The sequence below is a fragment of the Amblyomma maculatum genome, chromosome 5, assembly GCF_055883805.1.
Source record: "Amblyomma maculatum isolate TAMU_Amacu chromosome 5, ASM5588380v1, whole genome shotgun sequence".
NCBI classification, from domain to species: domain Eukaryota; kingdom Metazoa; phylum Arthropoda; class Arachnida; order Ixodida; family Ixodidae; genus Amblyomma; species Amblyomma maculatum.
Genome location: NC_139348.1, coordinates 103,504,793 through 103,525,688, shown reverse-complemented (window position 1 = coordinate 103,525,688; position 20,896 = coordinate 103,504,793). Strand labels below are relative to the sequence as shown.

The following is a 20,896-nucleotide window of genomic DNA, read 5'->3' as shown; positions in this document are numbered from 1 at the left end:
TTGAACCTGAAAACAATGAACTCAGGCACATCGAACTGCTTGAATATCCTCTTGGAAATCAATGGTCATGAGCATAACCGTTAAATTTACTGTAATGCAAATGGTAATCTTGACAATTTTTTCGAGGCCATTCGATAATTCGAGCTTTTACTGCACATGTTCATTTTAACAGGAGGTTATTGTCTGATGGTAGACTAACAACAAGGTTACATCTTGTGACATATCCATGTTGCGAAGCATATTAGGCCAAGCTTGACCTCAGCGGGCTACACAACTCTGCTCCCAACTCCCTCAGGCCCTGTTCCTGTTGCTATTGATTGATGTATTGCTGCTATTGATGCCGGATCCACAAAGAGCACAAACCACAATAGTACTGCCTAGGCAAGCAAGTGCAGCGAGATGGGCAGGTGTACCGCAGTTTAGAACATTTTTCCACGGATCTAGCATCCTACAAACTTCGGGAACTAGCATCATACACACCCGCCTGTTGTCTCTCACGTGAATGCAGCAAATAACAGTCTACCTTCCTGCACTTCGGTTCTTACCAGCCATGCTATGCTTTTTGGAATATTGCTGCATTCATGTGTTCCGTTTCAGCGCAGAACAAAATACCAAGTAGATATTTGCAAGCGCAAAACAACTGCATAAATTTCAACTGTACTGTGCACACGCGTAAATTTTTCTGGATTGCTGCGATGGTGCCTGCACGAAGCTACTTGCCATAAATGAATAAGAACAAAAAAAAAAGGGGGGGGGGGGGGGGAGGGGGTCAAAACAGCAGGCCCACCTGTATCTGTATCTGGAGCTCCTTCTCCATCAGTGCCCGCTTGCGCATGATCTCTCGGCGCAGGAACTCCGTCTGCCGTGCCAGCACGTCGTTGAGCTTGGTCTGCGAGGCCCGTGCCTTGCGCTCCTCGGCACTGGCCTTGGCCCGCTGCCGCCGACCCACCGTCTTCTCGTCACGCTCAATCTTGTCCACTATGCCCTTAAGCACCTGCTGGCACACCACCGCACTGCACCACAAAGAGAGAGAGGAGGTCCAGAAGCAGCCATCGAGTACCGATATTTTCAGCCGTTAGCGGCACTCGTCTTATTTGGCGAATGTGACACAGCCACCGAAGCCCCCCACTCAAGCCCAATCCCCAAGAGGCCTGCACCCACAGTAAAAGTAAAATCAAACTCAAAGACTACAAAGATAAGGTGATCATTTTAGCAAGGAAAGTTGGTATGTATTCAAGGTGGAACAACACTGCAGAAAACACGAACAAAGGGAAGACTGAGACAGTGTTTGCTTTGCCTCAGCCTTCCCTTTGTGGTAGCTGCGCTGTTGTACCATCGTGATTATTTTAAAAGTGAAAGAGTTGAATGCGAAGTGCAAAACCAAATGCTGCACACACAGGTAAAGTTGAATCACATCATACAATTGCCCTTAAATATTTCTTCTAGCGAGAAGTTTTTATCACTGGCAGCACACAGCACAATCACATTTTTTGTTATGTAACAGGTGACAAAAGTGCTCTGAAATGGCTATGATTATGTGTGGCAAGACTGTCATCGCTGTTTTAAGGTCTCAGTCTTGGAAGTTTGCTGTCATCTATATATTGAGTTCAGCCAAGTGGCGGGCCTTACATCCAGATGTACATGCTTTCTCGGCTTTATGTGCATGAGACTGTGCGAGCACTCCAAGTTACAGCTCAGGGACAACCTTGTAGAAGCACTTTTCAGGAATCGTGGCTGGCACAAACTACTACAACTCTGTGCCTTTTCTTGAATTCCCGTGGAAGGTGGTATCACCTACCGCTGTCCCTCATCCTTGTGCTCGGTCTTGCCCTTTGCCGTCGGTGGGGAGGATGTTGTGGGGCCACCCGACGAGGAGGATGATGAAGAGGAGGAGGACGACGAGGAAGACGATGATGACGAGGAGGAAGAGCTGCGGCCAGTGCTGGCCGGCACCGAGACTGCTGCAGGCGTTCGCTGCAGCTGCTGGTGGTGTCGCTGCAGGGCCAGTAGCTTCTGCTGGATCTCGGGGGACGTCTGTGGGTTCATCAGGGCCTGCCGCACAACTGCGCCAAGACAACGCAGCAGTGCCCCACAATGAACACACCGAAGACGTCAGCGGTGCAACAGCAGGTTGGTCAAAGAGCACACCACGAGAACACAATGAACATACCGAAGGTTTCAATAGTGAAACAGCACCCTATGAGGGCATGTTTTTGGTACTGCCATACCTGCCAACCTGAACATTTCAAAATTCGTAAAACCTTTGCGACCAGAGCACTAACTGGTTGCTTCAACAGAACCTACAATATTCGGGGCTGCTGCCAAATGTGGTTTTGCCTATACTCACAAACCTCTCATTTTTCACTAAGTGGCACAGTTTATCTCATGCGCTACTGTTTACAGTTCGAAAATATGCCGCTGTGACACCAGGACACAAACAGGATCCACTCACTCTGCTGCGTGATTGCTGGGGTGAGCACAAATTGTTGCGGCGAATTTGGTGGCGAGGACACGGGCGAGGCTGGAGGCGGATCGGACTTGACCGGAGTGGAGGGCTCCGCCTGCTTGGTCGGAGCCGTCGCCATGGTGGCCGTGGTAGTCGGCGTCTCCACGCTACTTGCCACAACGGCTACAGCAGCGGGAGCTATGGCTGAGACAGGCAATGAGAAGCAGCTTAAACATCTTGCAGTTGTTAATGGTGCTGCAGGATCAGTGGGCATGCTAGAGAACACTCCGGGAACTATCGACAAGGACAAACACAACAGTCAAGGGGATCAGGAGATACCAAAGACACGTAAACATGAAGAGAGATGTTAGGCGTGAACACTGGCACAGGGCTTTCGATTGTGGTTAATTCTCAACTGTTCCAATAAAAGGCAAAGTTGGAAGTATATCATCAGCTCGTGTCCAGCATCTATTTCCTTGGATCATTGGTATCCACAGGGCCCGCGGTAGTGGCTCTTGACAGCCGTCAGTGCATTACCGTGCAAAAGCTGCAGGCCTAAGTCATTTGGAAATGTTGCATTTTTCGCTGACAGTTTGGATAGACTAGAAATTATAGTTCAAATAGAGAAAGTGCAGTGCGAATTCAATTGAACAGCAAATACTATTCGGAGAACTGTTCTAAAACACACACACCACTACATCCAAACTGTTGGCACCTAATGTGCGGGGAAGAGAGCTGCCCACCTTTCACAGGAGTGGTGGTGGCGGGTGCCAGTACTGCCTTGGCGGCCACCGCGGGTGTAGCTGCTGTGCCTGCAGTCGAGGCTGGGCTAGCCACCACAGCGGCCAGCCCCGGAATGCTCACTGTCGCTGCCTGGAGCCGCACGCCAGTGGTGGCAGTCGTGCCAGTGCCCGCTGTCGCTTGCACCAGGGGCCGCCCCGCTGGCAAAACTGCAAATTGTCGGAGGAAGCACCATCTTTGCCTTCTGCGCTTGCCAAGTGTCCTTTTCGAAGTTGTTGATCCGTTTAGTGATGTTGGGAAAGTTTTAGAGAAGGGGGGGGTCTTAAAAAAGAAACAATAATCAAGTCACACTGAAGGAATCTTCAGGGAGCTTGTATTTTTGTAAGCAATTCCAAATGTGTTATTTAATTTTGTGTAAAACAGGCCACTCAGCATTTATTTAGCCCTCTCATGGCTAATCCCAAGATAACTCAAGGGGCCACACACACACATACCCCCTGTTGTCCTTTTAACCCGCTCCCTGCCATTCCCAATACAGCCGAACCAGGATATATCAAACTCGAAGGGGATCGCGAAATAGTTCGATATATCGATAATTCGATATACAAAAATCAGCTTCTGACGGCCCTTACGATGCGAAAAAACGATACCGTATTTGTCGCGTAATCAACCCACTCGCATAATGAACCCACCCTCCACTTTTGCACCCGAGAATTTGAAAAAAAAAAGAAAGCGTTACGGCCAGCTCGCTCACATGCAAGCGATTGACCGATCTCAGCGACGAGCGACGAGCGGCAACGACAGAGGGAAAAATTTCAAACTTGTTAGAACTGCGTCCCTCGCTGCTTGAACCACCGCGGCAGACCAAAACAAGGTTTCTGTGTCACCGCGGCAGAAATCGCGAGCGTTTTCGCTTGCATGTCGATGGCGGGCGTCACTTCGTTTCGGTCCTCTCATCCACAGCTCATTTCTTGGCAGCGTGCCAAGATGCTGCGCAGCGATAACGTCGGGGCGCGTTTATCTTTTGATAGCTCCTGAGGTGGCGGGGAGCGAACTTGGCAGAGTGCCCATGAAGGCTTGATTGCACAAGCCTGGTTCGATTTATCACGCCTCATGATCGCAGCAGCTGTGACGCGTGCTTACGTTGATAAAAGATAACTCGCAAAAAAAAAAAGAGGGAGAGAGAGAGCTGTTGCTTTTTAACGTCCGCAGGCGCCATAGCCACGTCAGCCGCCGCGCGCAGAGGGTTCGCAACAAATGTTGCAGAAAACATCAGACGCCTGTCTGAAAACTGGCTGAGCTGGCTTGGCGCATGCGTAGTGCGTGCTGAAGGAGAGAGATAGCTCGGCAAAAGGGTGGGCGCACCCATGCACATGGCTTGCAAACGTCATGTGTTGGCGCGCGGAAAAGGATAACTGCAGATGCGCGCGCCTTTGGGGAATGGGCGTGGCGCTGCCCAGACCAGCCGTCGCCGAACTATCCCCTCTCATTCCTTCCGCGCGTGGCTTAATAATGTCACGCGGCAAACGGCCAAGGGTGATGCGATCATCTTTGGGGAAGGCACATTTTCCAGTGCGTGGTGCGGAGTTCAACATATCGAACGACCGGTGAAATTAAGTTCGATATATGACGCGGCTTTCCTATACTTTTACATGGGACTTTCAAGGGGATATTCCGCGAGTTCGATATAACCAAAATTCTATATATCCGGGTTCGATATATGGGGGTGTTACTCCCGCAAGAATGCGCCACGAGGGGACTAGACGCTACAGTTGCCTTCTAGCCCCGACGTGCCAGCCCTAGGAGACAGAGCTGTGACCCCCAACCCGCGGTGCGAGAAATCGCCACTGCGGCGGGTTCGGGCCAGAGGGGACAAACACCGAGTTGCGTACTCGAACAACAGTTTATTGCACTGCTCGAGTACACGGCAAGAGAATAGCAATTAAGAACAACCGCCGTGTAGCGAGCGAAAGCCGCGTACGGGGGTGCAATAACAACCACCTAATGGGGAAGCGCGTCAAGTAGGTGAGAGGAAAAGTCTTCTCACCTGACACAGCTTCTCGCTCACATCCCGTTGCGGTGCCTACGGTCAGTGCGCGATTCTCGGTGACGGCGGTGGTCTCCTCGGCAGAAATCATGAACCGCGCGCGTGCGCGCTCATTCGCCGAAGAGCCCGAGCGAGTTGCTACAGTCGCGCTTCTCGACACGGAACGGGAGAGGAGGTCTCCCGGTTACGCCGGCAGGAAAGAGGGAAGCCCGCGGCTGCGTCGCCGCAGGCCCGGGAGGCGGCGGGGGGTGGCCAGCATGCCCTCTCCTCCGCCAACCTCTCTGCCAGCGCGCGTAATCACGCGTGTTAATTACGCGCGGGCGCTATAATGGAGGAAGGGGATTGTGAATCCCCACAGATATAACCAGGTTCGACTGTACTACTTGTGAAAAAAAAAAGAAGAAAAATAACAGTACAGGCCAGTTGCACCTTCTATGAAGAGGCCACATAAACAAAGAACTTATAGGGGAAATTTAAGACAAGAGATGGAGTGCATGTTTTTACACCTGCATCGCCTTGTCATCATCTCAGTACCATGGCTGTGGTGAGTGTGCAACGTCTGACTCTATATTTATCAGCACTTCGACGGATGAAGAAATTAAGGAACTGTTGATGAATAGGTAAACTGCTTGTCGAGCGATGGCACTCCATCCAAAGATTTGTTTAATTTGAATGGGTGTTTTGGTGCCGTAACATCTTGTCGAGAGCAGACTTCTTCCCACAACCTTCACGGCCGCGCAACTTCGCCATAGTTCGAACACATGAGTAAGCCCCGTGTGAGAGCCAATGCAGGTTGATGGCAGGCACACTGACCTTTGACCTGTGTCTGCAGCAACTGCTGTGGAACAGCAGTGGTCAGCTGCGGCCTGATCTGAATGAGCTTGGGCGCCAATGCTGCCTGAGTTGTGGAGACCACCGCAGCACCGCCAGCCGCGGCTGAGCTGACGGGCAGAGCAGTTGACAACACCACGGTGGGCTGCACCTGCATCACCAGAGAGAGCTTTGAGCATAAGAGAAGACACTGTGGGTTGCTTTTAAAGAAAGCCCAACTTGGCGCTTGCACAAGAAACCTTTCCCTGGTGTAAACACTGCGACCTAAAAGAGGCATTCCCTGAAGGGAAAATGCGGCGACTTCCGCTTCTGAGCCGGTTTTTGTAGTGACTAGAGCTCCCCCGCCGCATTTGTTGTACGGACTATACACGCATCGCCTTGTATTCTAGTCTTTCTTCTCCTGTTCACAGTCCCCTCAGAAGGGTGCACGTTTTGCCAGTCGGCCCATTGCAAAGTGCGAGCTACAGAACCGAGCGAGTGAACCTATAAGTGTTCAATGAGCCTAATGCAAGAGAGTAACATGTGTACACTGAAACCTCCTCGATCCAAAGGCACGGAGACTGTGAAAAATGTTCCGAGTGAGCCGGGTTAAAAAAAACAACTCAAGCACAGGCACAAAGCTTCATTGTGTGAATGCACTGAGCGCCCCTTTCACTTTGCTCTGCAACTGCCCTTTGTTTTGTTGTTTCCCACAGGATGGCATCGCGGCATGCAGACAATTTAAAGCAATAAACTACACACACGTTAGGTTGCTAGCAGAGATCACAAGCGAAACAGCGTTCCACCCTGCCTTCCAAGTTTCGAACTCCATGACGTGCGCACATCCCCAAAATTATTATTGTAAGTTGCTCTCGTGCTACTCACAAAATTGCCCGAGGGAGTGACCGCCAGTGCAAACGAGATGGCAAACTTTATGCAACAGTACTTGAAAAAACCGAGATGCCAGTAACCTAGCCCTCTAGCCACAGCATCACGGCATGCACACTTCCGCTAAGTGTGGCAGGTACTTCGATGGCAATGCCTCGGTTCGTTACATTACGCCTTGACTGTGGCCGTGCCGAAGAGGAACAATGAATGCACATACCGGCTTCGGCCCTGCCGCGCGTTAACGAAGCAGCAAGTGGAAATTATTGTAACACTGGTACCCACGAATGGCTTGCAGAGAAGCAAATCTTCTCCTCTGCAGACGCACGCTTCCGCAGTGCACAAGCCGTAACACTGTTTTTGTGCTGAGAGTTTTGGGGCTTGGGCAGCACCGCATATCAAGCATCGACAAAGCTTTCGGGCACCCTCTGCTGCTCCGATGGGCTGTCAATCGATTATTTTGCAGTGAAACTGGTACCGGGCACAGCCACACAGCACCTCCATTCTTCGAATGAACTGGATAGGTGCAGGCTGCCACTATGGATTACCTGGGACTCTGAATTAACCTAAAGTGAACTATCGAGGTTTCACTGTTTTAGGTGTGAAGGGGAGGCTTGGAACAAAATAGGAAGATGATTTTACTTGGCTTTCAGGATCCACCACACTTGGACTACAGTGAAAAGCACAAAGATCAAGTGGATATACAAAAATACAAGGCAGCGTGCATCCTTGTTTGTTGTTAGCTGTTACAAATGGCACTGCTTCACAACTAGCATCCACCATCCTGGGCAGCTAACCTTGATTTGTTGTGACGGCTGTGAGACGATTTGCACTGTGCCGGCCGGTGCCACAGAGACGGCCGCCTGAGGTGCTGGAGCTGCAACCACGGTAGGTGTCGCTGCGGCTGCGGCTGCCACAGCCGTGGCTCCTGCTGCAGCTGGAGTAGTAGCCACTGCTGTTGACACGCCCGTGGCCGGAGCTATGGATATGGCTGGCCGAATGGTGGCGATTTGGATGGTCTGGGGTTGTGTCGTGTTTGCCCCCGTGCCGGCTGCCGCCGTCGTGGTGACTGCCGGCGCTGCTTGCACAGGCAACGTCAGCAGCTGCAGGCGGCCGTCTGGCAGCCGGATGAGTTGCTGCCCTGTGAGAAAAGTTGAGGATGCAGCATAATTGACCAAGAAGGCAAAAACATACCCGCACATGCACTGTGCCTCAAAATTGTGGTTGGCCCTTCAAAGCTAAGCGGGCCACAGTGCCATGACATTAGATTGAAAATTAGTAAGGCACTGAGGTTCATTAAGCTTTAAATATCAATCAGTGGAGGACAACAATTATGGCTCATAAGTACTGTGCTTAGCTGGCCTCACAGAAGACCCTGCCTTGGCTGCTGTGAACTGAAAAACTAGAAAGTCACGCACTAACGATCACCTCCAACAGCCACATTGCAAAAAATGCGATATTCCATTCCAAAGGTTTTCTACCAGTTAGTAAGCCACTTCCGTAGCAGCTAATCCAAGAACCCTGCTTTGTCGCCACATAATGGTGCTGTGCTGGTAACGCACCGGCCCTACATAGGGCCAGTGCATTACCAATGCAGTGCCAATATTAGGCTGATGGCTAGCACCGCCTGGGATCCTGATGAAGAGAAGGCAGCCCCACCACTCACCCGGCATGAGTCCCCGCACTTGAAGCTGTCCGTTGGGGCCCTGGATGATCTGAATCTGGGCCCGCACGGGCGCTGCTGTGCCCGTTGGGTTTCCCAGAGGGCGGATGACTGCGTTGGTGCCGCCGGCAGCCGCGGGCACCACTCCCCTGACTGCGATCACTGCCGGCCGGGTCTGGCCCGCAACTGGGGCCCGCACCACGATCTGCTGGGGCCCACCCACCGTGGTCTTGGGCATCAGAGTCGGCGTGTTGGCGCTGATGGGGAGTTTAGCGGTGCCGTCTGCGCTGTTGGCGGCACCCGCGGGACGTGTGGTGAAGATGCGGCGCACGGCCCGGCCCACTCCGGGGTTGCCAGGAGTTGCTGCCACCAGGCTGGTGAGGGTGGTGCCCTTGATAGGGCTCCCCCCAGCCGACACCAGTGCCACCTGGACGGGAGTAAAAAACAAAAAGCCCCGGGTGTAACACGAAAGCATCCTTGAAAAGTGAAGAGAGAGACAGTGCGGGGGACAGGACGAAACGAATCTCCTGTGCCACCTTGGCACCCTTGCAACATATTCCGAAGCTTGGGCAAGTGACAGACTTTTTTTATCCACGAGTCCTTTTCTGCAGTCTCCCCTCGAAATATGGTAATCACCGTTGCAGGATTATGTCTTATCTCTGGCTGACAAGAACGAAAAATAATGCTGGAAAAAAGCCACTGATGCTAGAGTACACTACTGGGACATCTATGCTTGTATTTCACAGGTAGTGTGCAGGCTTTGCACAGAATATTTGGCCTAAAATTCAGGGAGAGCTGCAGGATTTCAAGGACACACAGGGATGATAAACAAGGAGGACCCCCAAGGAGTCTCTCTCTCTTTTAGTTCTTGCTGGGTGTCACACGGTGACTCTTGCTTAGACCTAATTTCCTAAGCCTCTGGTCTTCCAGCAGAAACTGTTAGCCTTGAAAAGAAGAGGCATGTCATCAATATCTGCACACTTAATTTCAGCATTTTTCTGCAGTTTTCTTCATTCAGAAAAAATAAATGTTTTTTCCTCCTCCTCCTGCCACAAATCCCGATGAATCTGCCATTTCATCTTGTGAGCTATCACGCTGTCCATCAATGTGGTCGCCGCCATCTTCCACGGACTCAGAATCGACGATGGCGATACGGCCGCAGCAGCACCCTTTGCGCGGCTGCGATTGCGGTGATAACAGTGCTGATTTCCTTCTGTTTTCGCTGCATGTGTAGAGTTTTCACATCATTGTCTTCTTTATATTTTATCTTTTATCGAATATTCAATCCAATTTTCGTGGTGAACACCTACAGGGTGGCAATAAAGCTATCGTTGTGTCCGATGTACTGCCTATAATCGATAGTTATATCTGGTTTATTTTTACATAGGGGCAATGGGAAAAATGATAAATTTCAAGAATTTAATTGTTGTAAGCGATGTATCGCTATATCTGGTATTGTTTTAAGGGGAGACGAGGGTCTTAAAACTAACTTTTTTAGTTATGGCTAGAATCTCACGAAACTTTGCACACAGATGTGTTTTTCTCTCCTGATTTCAAAAATGTAATTATAATTGAGCTGGTGGTATTAGATCAAAAGTTATCTAACAAAGTCCAGAGCATAATTAGTGAATTTCTTACGCAGCTTTAATGAACTTTCTCATTGCATTTCGTTGCTTTTAATTACATAGATTGATAGCCAAAGTCTTCCCATACCCGATGACATCCTTCGTTTTCCTCAAAAAGGCGTGTCATTCTCACATATTATGGTGAGAGTAAAAGGCTGCATTATTTGAAACGAACTCATTAAGCTAATCTCAAATTGACATTTATCCATTGCCTAAACTAAAAAACTAAAAATGTCATCGGGTACTTCATTTCTCTCTGAAGAAAATAGTACCAAAGTTATTTGTGTGAACTAAAAAGAAGTTATCAAAACCCTGCGTAAGACTGTAGAGATCGACCAAAAATATGAAACTGAGAAAACGGCATTTGAAGTTTGACCACATATTATAACTTGAACAATCAGTAGCCTCACTGTGATATTTCTCACCAAAAATGTCATGCTCTTCCCATTTCCAAAACTGTCTTTGGATTTTGAATATGTCAACTAAAACTGAAAATATCACCATTACCCATGGCCAAGGTAGTGTATGCCATTAGGAAATCAGCAAAATTTTTTGACATGCAATATTATTTTAATGGCAATTTGAAAAAATCTCGATAGAGTGATGTAAGTGTTGGATCACCCCCTGATCTTTTCAATATGACTGCAGTGGTGCTAAATTTGTCATTGTCACTCGGCGACAATGTAGAGAAAAAGCACAGTAAGGCTGAGTGCAGTGTCCAGAAACAGCACTGAGAAAAACGTATTTGCATTTTGAGACAACCTTTAACTTTTGCTACACTGCAGCTATGGTAATATAAATGGAATCGTTGTGAGGCTTTGTTCTTTATGAGGAAGGCTATATACTAAACATATAACAGTACCCTCCCCAAATACTGGTAAAAGCTTGCCACAAAGTCTAAATATACCGCCACTAGAACCAGCGGGAGAAGCTTTATTTACAACTTCATATGCCTGTGGCAGTGCCCTTCAAGGCAAACAGATACTCAAAATTACGATAAAACGGTCTTGCAATATTAATAAACCTGCACAAAGTTTAAGGCTGAAGCACAGCGGCATACTGGAATGACCTAATAAATTTGCTAATGTTGCAGAATGAAACTTTGCTACTTTGCTGTACAGCGCATGCAGGGCCGCACGCGGAGTCCCTTGCTGGAGCTAAAGCTCGAACTTTCACACCCCTTGAGCGCAGCGACGCGATTACTTAGACAATCTGCAAAAAAAAAAAAAAAGAAAGAAAAAGAAACAAAGAAACCGAAGTCGTCCGCGGAAAATGAACGCGGGCAACGGCGCGATGTCAGGCTCGCCTGTCGTCTGAAGCGACGCGATAAAAAAGCAACGAAGTGGTAGCGTTGGTGAGGACCATGAGTATCAGCTGAACAGTTCAATCTATCGATGCTATCTTTGATGCCTCTGAACCGCTCGCAAACGATTATATGCCGCCGGACGTGCTGCAGCTAGGTCGAGAACACGCCGCGCGACCCTGGCAGCGCGCCGCCGCACTCGTTCTTCGACGCGCACTCGCTAGGCGCTTCCGTTTTCAATACACTCCTGATACGGCTACGTCTACCGAGCTACGTCTAAAGACCAGCATCGGCTGCGGGAACGACTGAAAACGATCGCGAAAACGATCGCGAAAGCGCATCATGAACGAGCGAAGCAGCAGCCGCGACGAAGAACGTTAAAAACAAACAAACAAACAAAACGGCGTCACTCGCGCTGGCCAATGGGAAGCGCGAGACGAGGGGCTCGCTTCGCGAGCGCGCGCTCCAGCCAATCAGCGGACCGGAAACGGCTTTCGGAAAACCCGCGACGGTGGTCGTTCTGCTTGAGCGACGTCATTTGGAGATGTCGCAAAATGCGCACAAAGAAACAAACTTCAAAACAAGTCCAAGATGGCGGCGGCCAGCCGGCTGCTTCACCCGCGGCGCGCGCGGGAAGTTCGAACAATTTTCACCCCTTTTTTTGGCCATTTCGAGGCTCCCGTGGCGTTTTAAAAGTCGATTTTACCGCATTTCCCGATCGAATTCAGTGTTGATATTTTGAAGGCTAGTGCTCAAAGGTACAGACATTCCGAAAATGCATTTTTCTCAAAATCAATTTTTCGCCCATTTTTGACCAGTTTAAGACCCGCGTCCCCCCTTAAGTGGACTGCACTGTACTCGGTAATGTGAAATTAGAGCCCAGCGACTGAAGTACCTGAACCTTATAAGGTAATCCCATACAACACACGCAGTGCCAAACAGCGGCAGTGCTTTTCTTCTGGTTTGGTGGTAGGCAGAGAATTTCACAGCAAAGCTGCATACAGAGCTGACCTCACCCCCCCCATGCCCTCCTCCTCATGCTTACTTCACTATATCACTTCTTTCATTTCATCCTCTACTTCAATCGCTGTACGCCAGCTACAACCTCGCCACCAACGCTGAGCCAAGGGTTGGCAGACCAATAGCAGTGCTCTAAAGCTTTGGAATTATCCAAAAGGTTAAGTTATTGAACGCACAAACAATAATGCAGCTGGACTATGTATTTCAGCGACAGGACCTCCCTGCCACCGACATGCCTGCCGAAGCACGCATGTCAAATGTGCGCAGCCAACATTGTACAGTGTAATATAGGTTTCCTGCTGCCTTTCTGCCATCACTACCTTTTCGGTCGGCATCACTGCCCGAGAAGGTTCATCTCAACGATCACTTCCTGAGCAAATCATATGATGAGTAAGTATCAGGTGAGCTACATCCGGATTAGCAAGCCTTTAAATTTGAAGATAATGCTTTACTGGAGAGAAATTTTAGCCTGAATTGAAGCATATCTAGAAGTCAAAAGAAAAAAAAAAAAAAAAATAAAAAAGGAAAAGTACTGGATAAATTAACTGAAAGTAAAAAGTATGCATGCAGACAGACATCATCAATCCTATGTGAAACTAGGCAAGTAACAATAAAAACAAAACAAGACCCCAACACAACGACAACAACCCGGTTCGTACCCTCACCTTGGTGAGCGTCTGATTGGCGGCGGCCTGTGGTGTGGACACGGTGACAGTGATGGTCTTGGTGCCCGGTATGGTGGTCTTGGTGCCCCCCGAAGCTGTTGCTGTGCCGCCCTCCTGCAGCCTCTTCTGCTGCATGGCCAGTCGCTGCTGCTTCAACTGGGCCTCCATCTGGGCACGGATCTTGTCCGCACTCTGCTGGGCATGCACCTGGGCCAGCTTCTCCCGCACCGCCATCTGCTGCTTCTCGATCCTGCACCAGCCACAGATACAGCGGATAAGCCACATGTTCTTGGCCCGATCCTTTTGGGTAATGTGCAGTAGAACTCACTTTTCTCCGAATTGCCGAATCTCCCACAGTTCCAAGTCTTCTTCGGCCACCCACACCTCGGTGACGCTGGGTCCCTTGTGCTGGGGCGACTCGGGTCGTCGACGCTCCCTCAGACCTGTCCGCTGGGGGGTCACTTTCTCTGCACACCATCAGAACAGACTCATTCTATGTCACCAATTCCCCCCGAGACCCAAAGAGTGGCAACAATTGCACGGTCGTGAGAATGTTCCAACACCAAGAATTCGAAAGGCAACCTCCAGAAAATTTGGACGCCAAACTGGCTGGCTCTTGTGGTCAGCGCAATCCAATCCAAAAGGTGCATAGAGCTTTGCACACGCGGGGAAGGCATGCACTCTGGTGCACAACCTTTCCACTCAGTAGCCTGTGGGTAAAAGGTTCATCTAGGCAAACAGGATTTGTCTATATGAACGAATGAGACTAGTTCTGAACAGCAGTTGTAAACATTGTCTGCTGTTTCTAGAGCAGGCCCTGATCCTTACCCGTGCGCACTACCCTTACAAGAACCCTTTACCATGATTACAATATGCGATCATTTGGTTAAAAATCGCTATTAGGTCAAGAAGAGTGAAATATTAGGGCATGAACGTCGGCTAGATAGCTTGCAGCTGCACTGGCAGTGAGAAAGTACACCTAAACTTTGCCGGGTGCACCTAACCCAATTGCTCCCTAATCTCTTTCCCCATTGGGTCAAAGTAGACCTTCGCTATCCCTAACCATTCCCTAATGTTTTCCCCCCCAGTAGGACAAGTATGCAGCTCATAACGTACCTCGGGGTTTAGAGGGCAAGTCAATGGGCACCGTGATGCGGCGCACCAGGTACTCGGAGCGCAGGCCGAAGGGGCCAATGTCCCGCCGCTTGAGCAGCTCGGTGGTCTGCACATCGCTCTCAGTCGTCAGGGTGTTGGTGCCACCTGGTGGTGGTTTGGCCTGCAGGTCATCCCACCGCAGGCTGGCCCACAGCACACGTAATTGGAGCGCCACCTGCACAACAAATAGGGTGAAGCACTCAGAAACACTGGAGGACACAAAGTGTCGGGGTGGCACCACTTTGGGCATGGTTAGCAATAAAACTAGAGTCGACACAAAGTGACGCTAATGGCCATCAGACGCATCTCTCTCTATGAAGTGGAAGTAACAACTCGGGTAAAAAAGGCTCACTATAATACTCTTTAAGAGAAAAAGAAAAGCAACAGGGAGAATAGCATTATTACTTCTCTATGTACCCTTTCATCTGTCCTTTGAGCGCTTGTGCAAGCAGAAGGTACATTATGTTGAAGCATAAAATGGAGACCAAATAGCAGATTCCATTCAGAATCTTCAAGGTACGTTCACAAGACAGACTGAACTACAGATCTCAAGGGCAAATTGCACATCCTGTGGCTTGATGTCCAGACTGTGGGTGACCAACTCATGTTCACAGGTGACGAAGAAAAAAAAAACGAGGAACTTTTTGCCCTGGAATTTATTGTTTTCATCTGCTCTGTGAACGCTTTCAGACGGTCCCCAGACTAAAGTCTATGCACAATAAATATCGATAGATTAAAAGAAAGAATGCTCTCTTCCAAGGAGTAAGACAACAAATGGAACTGGATCTACGAGTGGTACGACATGCCATGCCATGGAGTAAGAAAAGTTGCATCATATCAGTTAATAGCATTCACCATAAATAAGTTACAAAATTAAGTTACCAATATTACACAAGCAAAAAAAAAAAATAAAAATTTTGACCCTGCGCATACCTGATGGATAGTGGTTAGCATCTGGTTCCGATACCGCCAGGTAGTCTTGAAACAGGGCCGTGGGCTGACTCCGTATGGCCAGCTCTGTGGGTTTATCTTTGCCGTGTAGCTGCAAATCAAAAGACACAGATTGCACTCTGCAAGTGTAACCAATGCTCCTAGAGCAATCTAATCCAGAGGACTGCCCAACCCTGCCAAAAGAGAAAGCTGAGCAATTGCAGTCGACGACCAACTTTTTGGACTTGTTAAGGACAACAAAAACGTAAGAAAAAAAAAAATTGGCTGTGGTTTAGCTTTGGTGAAGCGACGGCTGAATTCTGCCATTGTTCTTGCTGTCGGCGTTGATGCAGAAGCGACGGTGGCAGCCATATGTACTGCTCGTCATCACGCCTTGCAACATCGTCGTGGCTAGCATTTCGCATGTATGTTGTTCTGGCGTTTTCGCCGCTCTTTTGGCCTTAGTCCCTTCTCTTCTCCTCTGCAAACTTTCAGCTCGCAACGCAATGTCCTCTGGACAGTCAGATGCAGCCAACCGACGATCGCAACGAGCACGGCTGCTCAGCTGCTCTTCCTCAGAGTCCATGGCGCGCTTCTATCTATATATACACTCGAGATTGATGTCACGCAACTGCTCACGTTTAACTGCTTCCTATGTCAGTTGACCTTTGACCTTGACTTTGACCTTTGGTAGGAACATAGCTATCCGAATGGTTGTGATTTCAGTTGTAACTTGACCTCAAAGCTGTTTGAAGGTCATTGGAAGCACACGGTGACCTTAGGTTAACCTCACGTAGTGAAGCTATTGCTTCAAAATCAAATTTCAAAGACAAATCCCGCACATAAACTTCCGAGTGCTGCTATGGTGGAGGAAAGAGCAGTTCTGTATCCATTCTGATGTTTGATGGTCTCACCGTACAATGTTTACACAGACGACAGGTGGCACCAGTGTTCAATGGCTGTGCCCTCTGCACACCACGGCCGAATTCACAGGCTTAGAATATGTCCAGACACAAAAGTGACACTGCATGTTGTTGGCTGAACTGCTGCAGTATTTTCAAATAAAAAAAATAAAAAAAAATTTTGAGGATGCTTCACCACATTGTTTTCGCAGTCTGTGCAGTGAAGTACCCTCAAAATGCAGTGGGGCAATGAAAAATGCTACTGCTTCGGATGGGCCCCACTTCTAGTATGTCCCTTTCTAGCCTGAATTTCACTTCATTATCGGAATTCGACCCCCTTGAAGCCTTGATTAATGATGTTCTATTATGCTTATTATATGAAACTTGGCTATTGGCAGCGTTGCTACAGCGAATATGAATGAAGTCCAAACAACTATTCGCGATGCGTCCGAAATTTAAGGTGCTCATATACTGCAGTCCTATGGAGCATATCGCGGTGCCGCGAAAGAGTCTGAAATAATCAGGGGTTCGATTTTTCAGTCAACAACTGTAAAGAAAAGAGCACCCAGTGAAAATTTTCGTGACGTTGCTGATGATGGATGCTTGGGGGACTTTTATTTTTGCATGCTAATTCCATGTACAGTCGAACCTCAATATAACAAAGTCCTACTTGCAGCCGAAAATTTCATTAAATCGTTAATTTAGTTTCATCGAGGTTCTTATGTTTTAGCTGCCCAAATAAAGTAACAAGTTAGTGGAACACTGCTAGTAGATGGGAACTTTTAAATTACGAATTCAAGAAGTAAGCAAGAAATTCTAGCAATAATAGCACTAACAACTAAGAATGTTGTTTTGTATATAAGGAGGATAATGGGTGACAGCAAACCGACGTCAGGTATGTGCGTATTTACACGCATACTCAACTTGCCCCCCACTTTTGCTCCCCACAACTTAAAAAAGAAATAAAAAAAAAAAATGACCGAGCAGCCGGAGCAGCCGGGCCCGTTGCAGTCCAGTGTATCTCTTGGCAGGGCTCCAAGATTCCGCGCACTGGGAAGTTCACAGAGTGCTTTATCTGCAGTGGTGAGGTAAAGGGGGAGAGGAGTGCTACGGGTGCCTTGCTCAACTGGTCTGCTTGCTCAGTGCCTTCCCTTTATCACCCAGCAATTGGGGTGGGTGCCATCTGCTGCCCCAAAATCATTGCAACATGTGTAGCAGCAAATGCCTGGTGAAGCGAACAATGCAAAAAGCATGCGCCATGATTGCTGCTGACCACCTGCTTTCTTTGACGATTGATGGGTGGAAGGACGAACCACTGTTGTTAAAAAAAAAGAAAAAAAAAAGACTGCTTCCGGCGTATTGAACCCTCTCCTCACACTGACGTCGATGTAGGGCAGGTGCGAAATGCGGTGTGTTTCAGCTTAAGTTTTAGTTCTCATCCCATTGTCAATACACCTGCTGATACATGCATGCCATGCGCGAGGACTTAGTTAAATCGAAAGTGTGGCATAAAAATACTTAGTTAAATCGAAAAAAGAAAAGAAAAAAAAAAAAGAGAAAGGTTTTCAATAGGACAGAAATCGTGAATTTCGTTACATTGAGGTTCATATAGGCTCCCAAAGCATCGCTGGGCGGCGCTGCGGCTCCTGATGGGCAGCGCCATCTGTGGCAGAAAAACACACACTGGGACGCCGCCGGCTCGGCTCGCTGCCTTCGCGACGTGCGCCGCGCGCTTTCTCTCGAACGAGCACGCGCCCTGACGCGCCCCCGCAGGCGCATCGCAACATTCCGCCTGCATTCCGTCTTAATTATTGGACAACCTGCCGCGTATTTCCATGGAGGAAACGTAATTATAGGCTAGAAAATTTTTATTCACGTCAGCACTGTAGAGCAGACGACAGACGGCGATGAGTAAATATTGATTGTGAATGCGTTTCCCACGTTAGCGAAAACGAAGGAAGTTTATCTCGAGGTAAGTCAGCTATGCAACTATATTGTCGTATATAAGATGTTTAAAAACTGCGGAAGTATTATCAGTACTCTGAGATAAAGTTGCTCGCTTGTTGATTATTGTTTTGCCCTATAGCATGAGATCTATATACGGTTTTGTTTTTATTATTACGATGTTACTAAAGCAAATCTTGCAGTAGAAGAATAAGCTATAGTCCGAAGGAGATGTTTCTTCAAAGGCACGAACGCTAGCAGTCTCAAAAGCACATGCGTGCCCGCGCGCTGCACGCGACATAACCGGCTCGCTGGCTCGGAAGGAAGGTGAAATCCAAGCTTGTACTACAATCGTGCTTTATTTCGGTTCTTACTGAATGGTTGTGCTTTATTTATATTTGGTTTGCATTTACGAAACCTGTGACGCGAATAGGGTGCTCCGTGCGAGTAGTGTCAATCGAGCCATAGCTAGGATCGCTTTTGTATTGCACTTCCAACATATCTTGGTTATGAATAATAATAATGTTGGTTCATTTATTGGCCAATTTGCGGAAATCTGTAAAAGCGGCTCAGCCAAGCATGTTTTCAACCCCCCCCCCCCCCCCCAAAAAAAAAAAAAAAAAAAAAAAAAAAAAAAAAAGGCCTCGTTCCTAGATATTTTCTTGGTCGTAGGGCACATTCACACATCATTATCGATCGCGGACGTCGCACATTGGATATCTGTTGATTTGGTTGCTTTCAGAGCACTCGCAAAGCAGGGAGAGAGCACAGAAAATCGGCAAAGCAAGACACGCGCGGAGCGAAGAGCAGGAGAATCCTCTACCCCCTTCACTTCGTATAGATGGTGTTAAACCATTGTACTCTTTTGATGCCTCTCTAAGACGTCTTTGTCCACTGTCGAACATTTCTGAGTTTATGGAGAAGGGGAAAATTGGCCCTTTTCGTTTCCGCAAAGAACGCGAGACTTCTCAGAATGCTGTCATGCAGTTGGAAAACAGGTCTTGTGGAAACGCTTCCAATGAAATCTGCAAAGTTCCACACGTGAGCTTCGTCTTTTGGTGCTTCGTCTACTATTGTGGCTACCCATGACACAATGCTACTTAGTACCTCCGTTTCGCATCAGCGGAAGCGTTTTTGTATGCCCAAATAACCGCCAGGCGCAACTCGATCGCCGCACGTGCACAGGAAGCTAGCGGAGCGTCTGCTCCGGCGACGTCCCATCGTTTCACATTTCGCCACCATGCCAGGAATGCGGCGCTGCCATCGCGCGGCGAAACTTGAGCTTGGGTTCCCTATACAGTTGACGACAGATATTTCGGACTCTCAACGGACCACGAAAATGTCCGAAAAAACAAACGTGCACCAAAAAAGCTCAATTTATTGCCTATTATTCACTTTGAGGCCGAAAAAAGTCATGAATGCTTTTCTGCACCACGCTCTGCTGCCATGCCAGCAGGTCCTCCTGAATTTCACTTGCATCAGCTCAGCTTGCGTCGGCTGCGCTGCTGCAAGTGAGTCATCGTCGACGTCGCTCTCAGACTCCGCAAGTACTTGGCGAATAATTTCTAATTTTAATAAGAATTTCCGACAGTTCCAACTCGTGGTCTAGGTCTGTGAACTGTGAAATTGAGACGGCCGATGGAATTTCGACACCAGCAGTGCGAAGGTCGTGAATGAGCTGCTCACTGCCTAACAGCTGCTCGACGACGCTCTCCTCGTCCAAGAGAGCTGACTTGTCATTCAGCACAAATCCCACGTGGCGGAAGCAATTGCGCAGCGTTGTGGGTGCTACAGACTCCCACGCATCGACGAGCGTACTAAGTGCTCCAAGCAAATCGACAAAGTAGGTATTCCCACTGTCGAGGCACACCACAACCACCAACTACTGGATCACAACACCGACTCCGTTGAATGCCTTCTTGCTGCCGCGTTGCACACACACACACACACACACACACACACACACACACACACACACAAAAACATAAAATTTGGGAACAACTTCTTGAAGAACTGAAGCTGATTCGATTAAATGCAAGCCACAGTAGCGACAGAACGTAGTTCTCGCATCAGCACGACCATGGCTAGGCCTACTGGGTACGCTCTGCAACACACGTGAAAAGCACGGCAAACACAGAGGAACAGGCAGTCAAAGTGATTACGCTAAGAGAGAAAGAAAAAAAAAAGCACTCCGGCAGCGAGGAGCGACGTTGTATTGAAAACGGAAGCTGCTAGAAAAATAGTATAGCCTCAATCCAGTGTCAGTTTAGCTGAGGAACGGTACGCAAGGCCGGCATCGGTTACGAGGCCAGCAAAAGAAAAAGTAAACAAACAAGTTGGCGGCGACACCGCTCGAAATGTGGGGCAGTTGGCCCGGCAGACACTTGGAATGTCCGAAAAATCGAATAGCCGTTCTTGAGTGTCCGAAATTTTGAGCAGCGTAATACATTGACTTTATAAGGTATGTCCTGGGCATGTCCAAAAAATCGGTTGTCGACTGTAGCAAGGTTTGACTGTAAATGTTTCTTGATATCCACGTGCAGCCTTGCTGAGAGTTTTCAGGCCATATGGCTCCACTGCAGGACATAAATATAAACCATGTCACCTGAAGAATCGTGGCCAGGAAAGCACATAAGCCCATTACATCATTGAACGACACTTTCCGCACGATTTGTGCAAAACTTATTGCAGTCAGACACACAGACGTATACATACTTCTCAAAATTCCCACCCTCAATAGAAACAGAAAGCAATAAGCAG

General features: G+C 48.5%; 1 protein-coding gene across 2 annotated transcripts in view; it reads right to left on the bottom strand.

Moving 5' to 3' along the window:
- E(bx) (nucleosome-remodeling factor subunit NURF301 E(bx)) overlaps positions 1 to 20,896 on the bottom strand; it is a 64,165-nt gene that overhangs the window by 20,407 nt on the left and 22,862 nt on the right. Inside the window, exons 15-25 of one of the 2 annotated variants that reach the window (XM_084603998.1) lie at positions 15,294 to 15,402; positions 14,322 to 14,535; positions 13,534 to 13,672; positions 13,200 to 13,455; positions 8,596 to 9,019; positions 7,727 to 8,070; positions 6,048 to 6,216; positions 3,190 to 3,396; positions 2,453 to 2,650; positions 1,799 to 2,063; positions 788 to 1,013 (exon numbers count right to left, since the gene is read on the bottom strand). In XM_084603998.1, coding sequence (XP_084460124.1) covers positions 788 to 1,013; positions 1,799 to 2,063; positions 2,453 to 2,650; positions 3,190 to 3,396; positions 6,048 to 6,216; positions 7,727 to 8,070; positions 8,596 to 9,019; positions 13,200 to 13,455; positions 13,534 to 13,672; positions 14,322 to 14,535; positions 15,294 to 15,402 — 2,551 coding nt within the window. The remainder of the gene's footprint in view (positions 1 to 787; positions 1,014 to 1,798; positions 2,064 to 2,452; positions 2,651 to 3,189; positions 3,397 to 6,047; positions 6,217 to 7,726; positions 8,071 to 8,595; positions 9,020 to 13,199; positions 13,456 to 13,533; positions 13,673 to 14,321; positions 14,536 to 15,293; positions 15,403 to 20,896) is intronic. The other variant, XM_084603999.1, reaches the window with a different exon arrangement.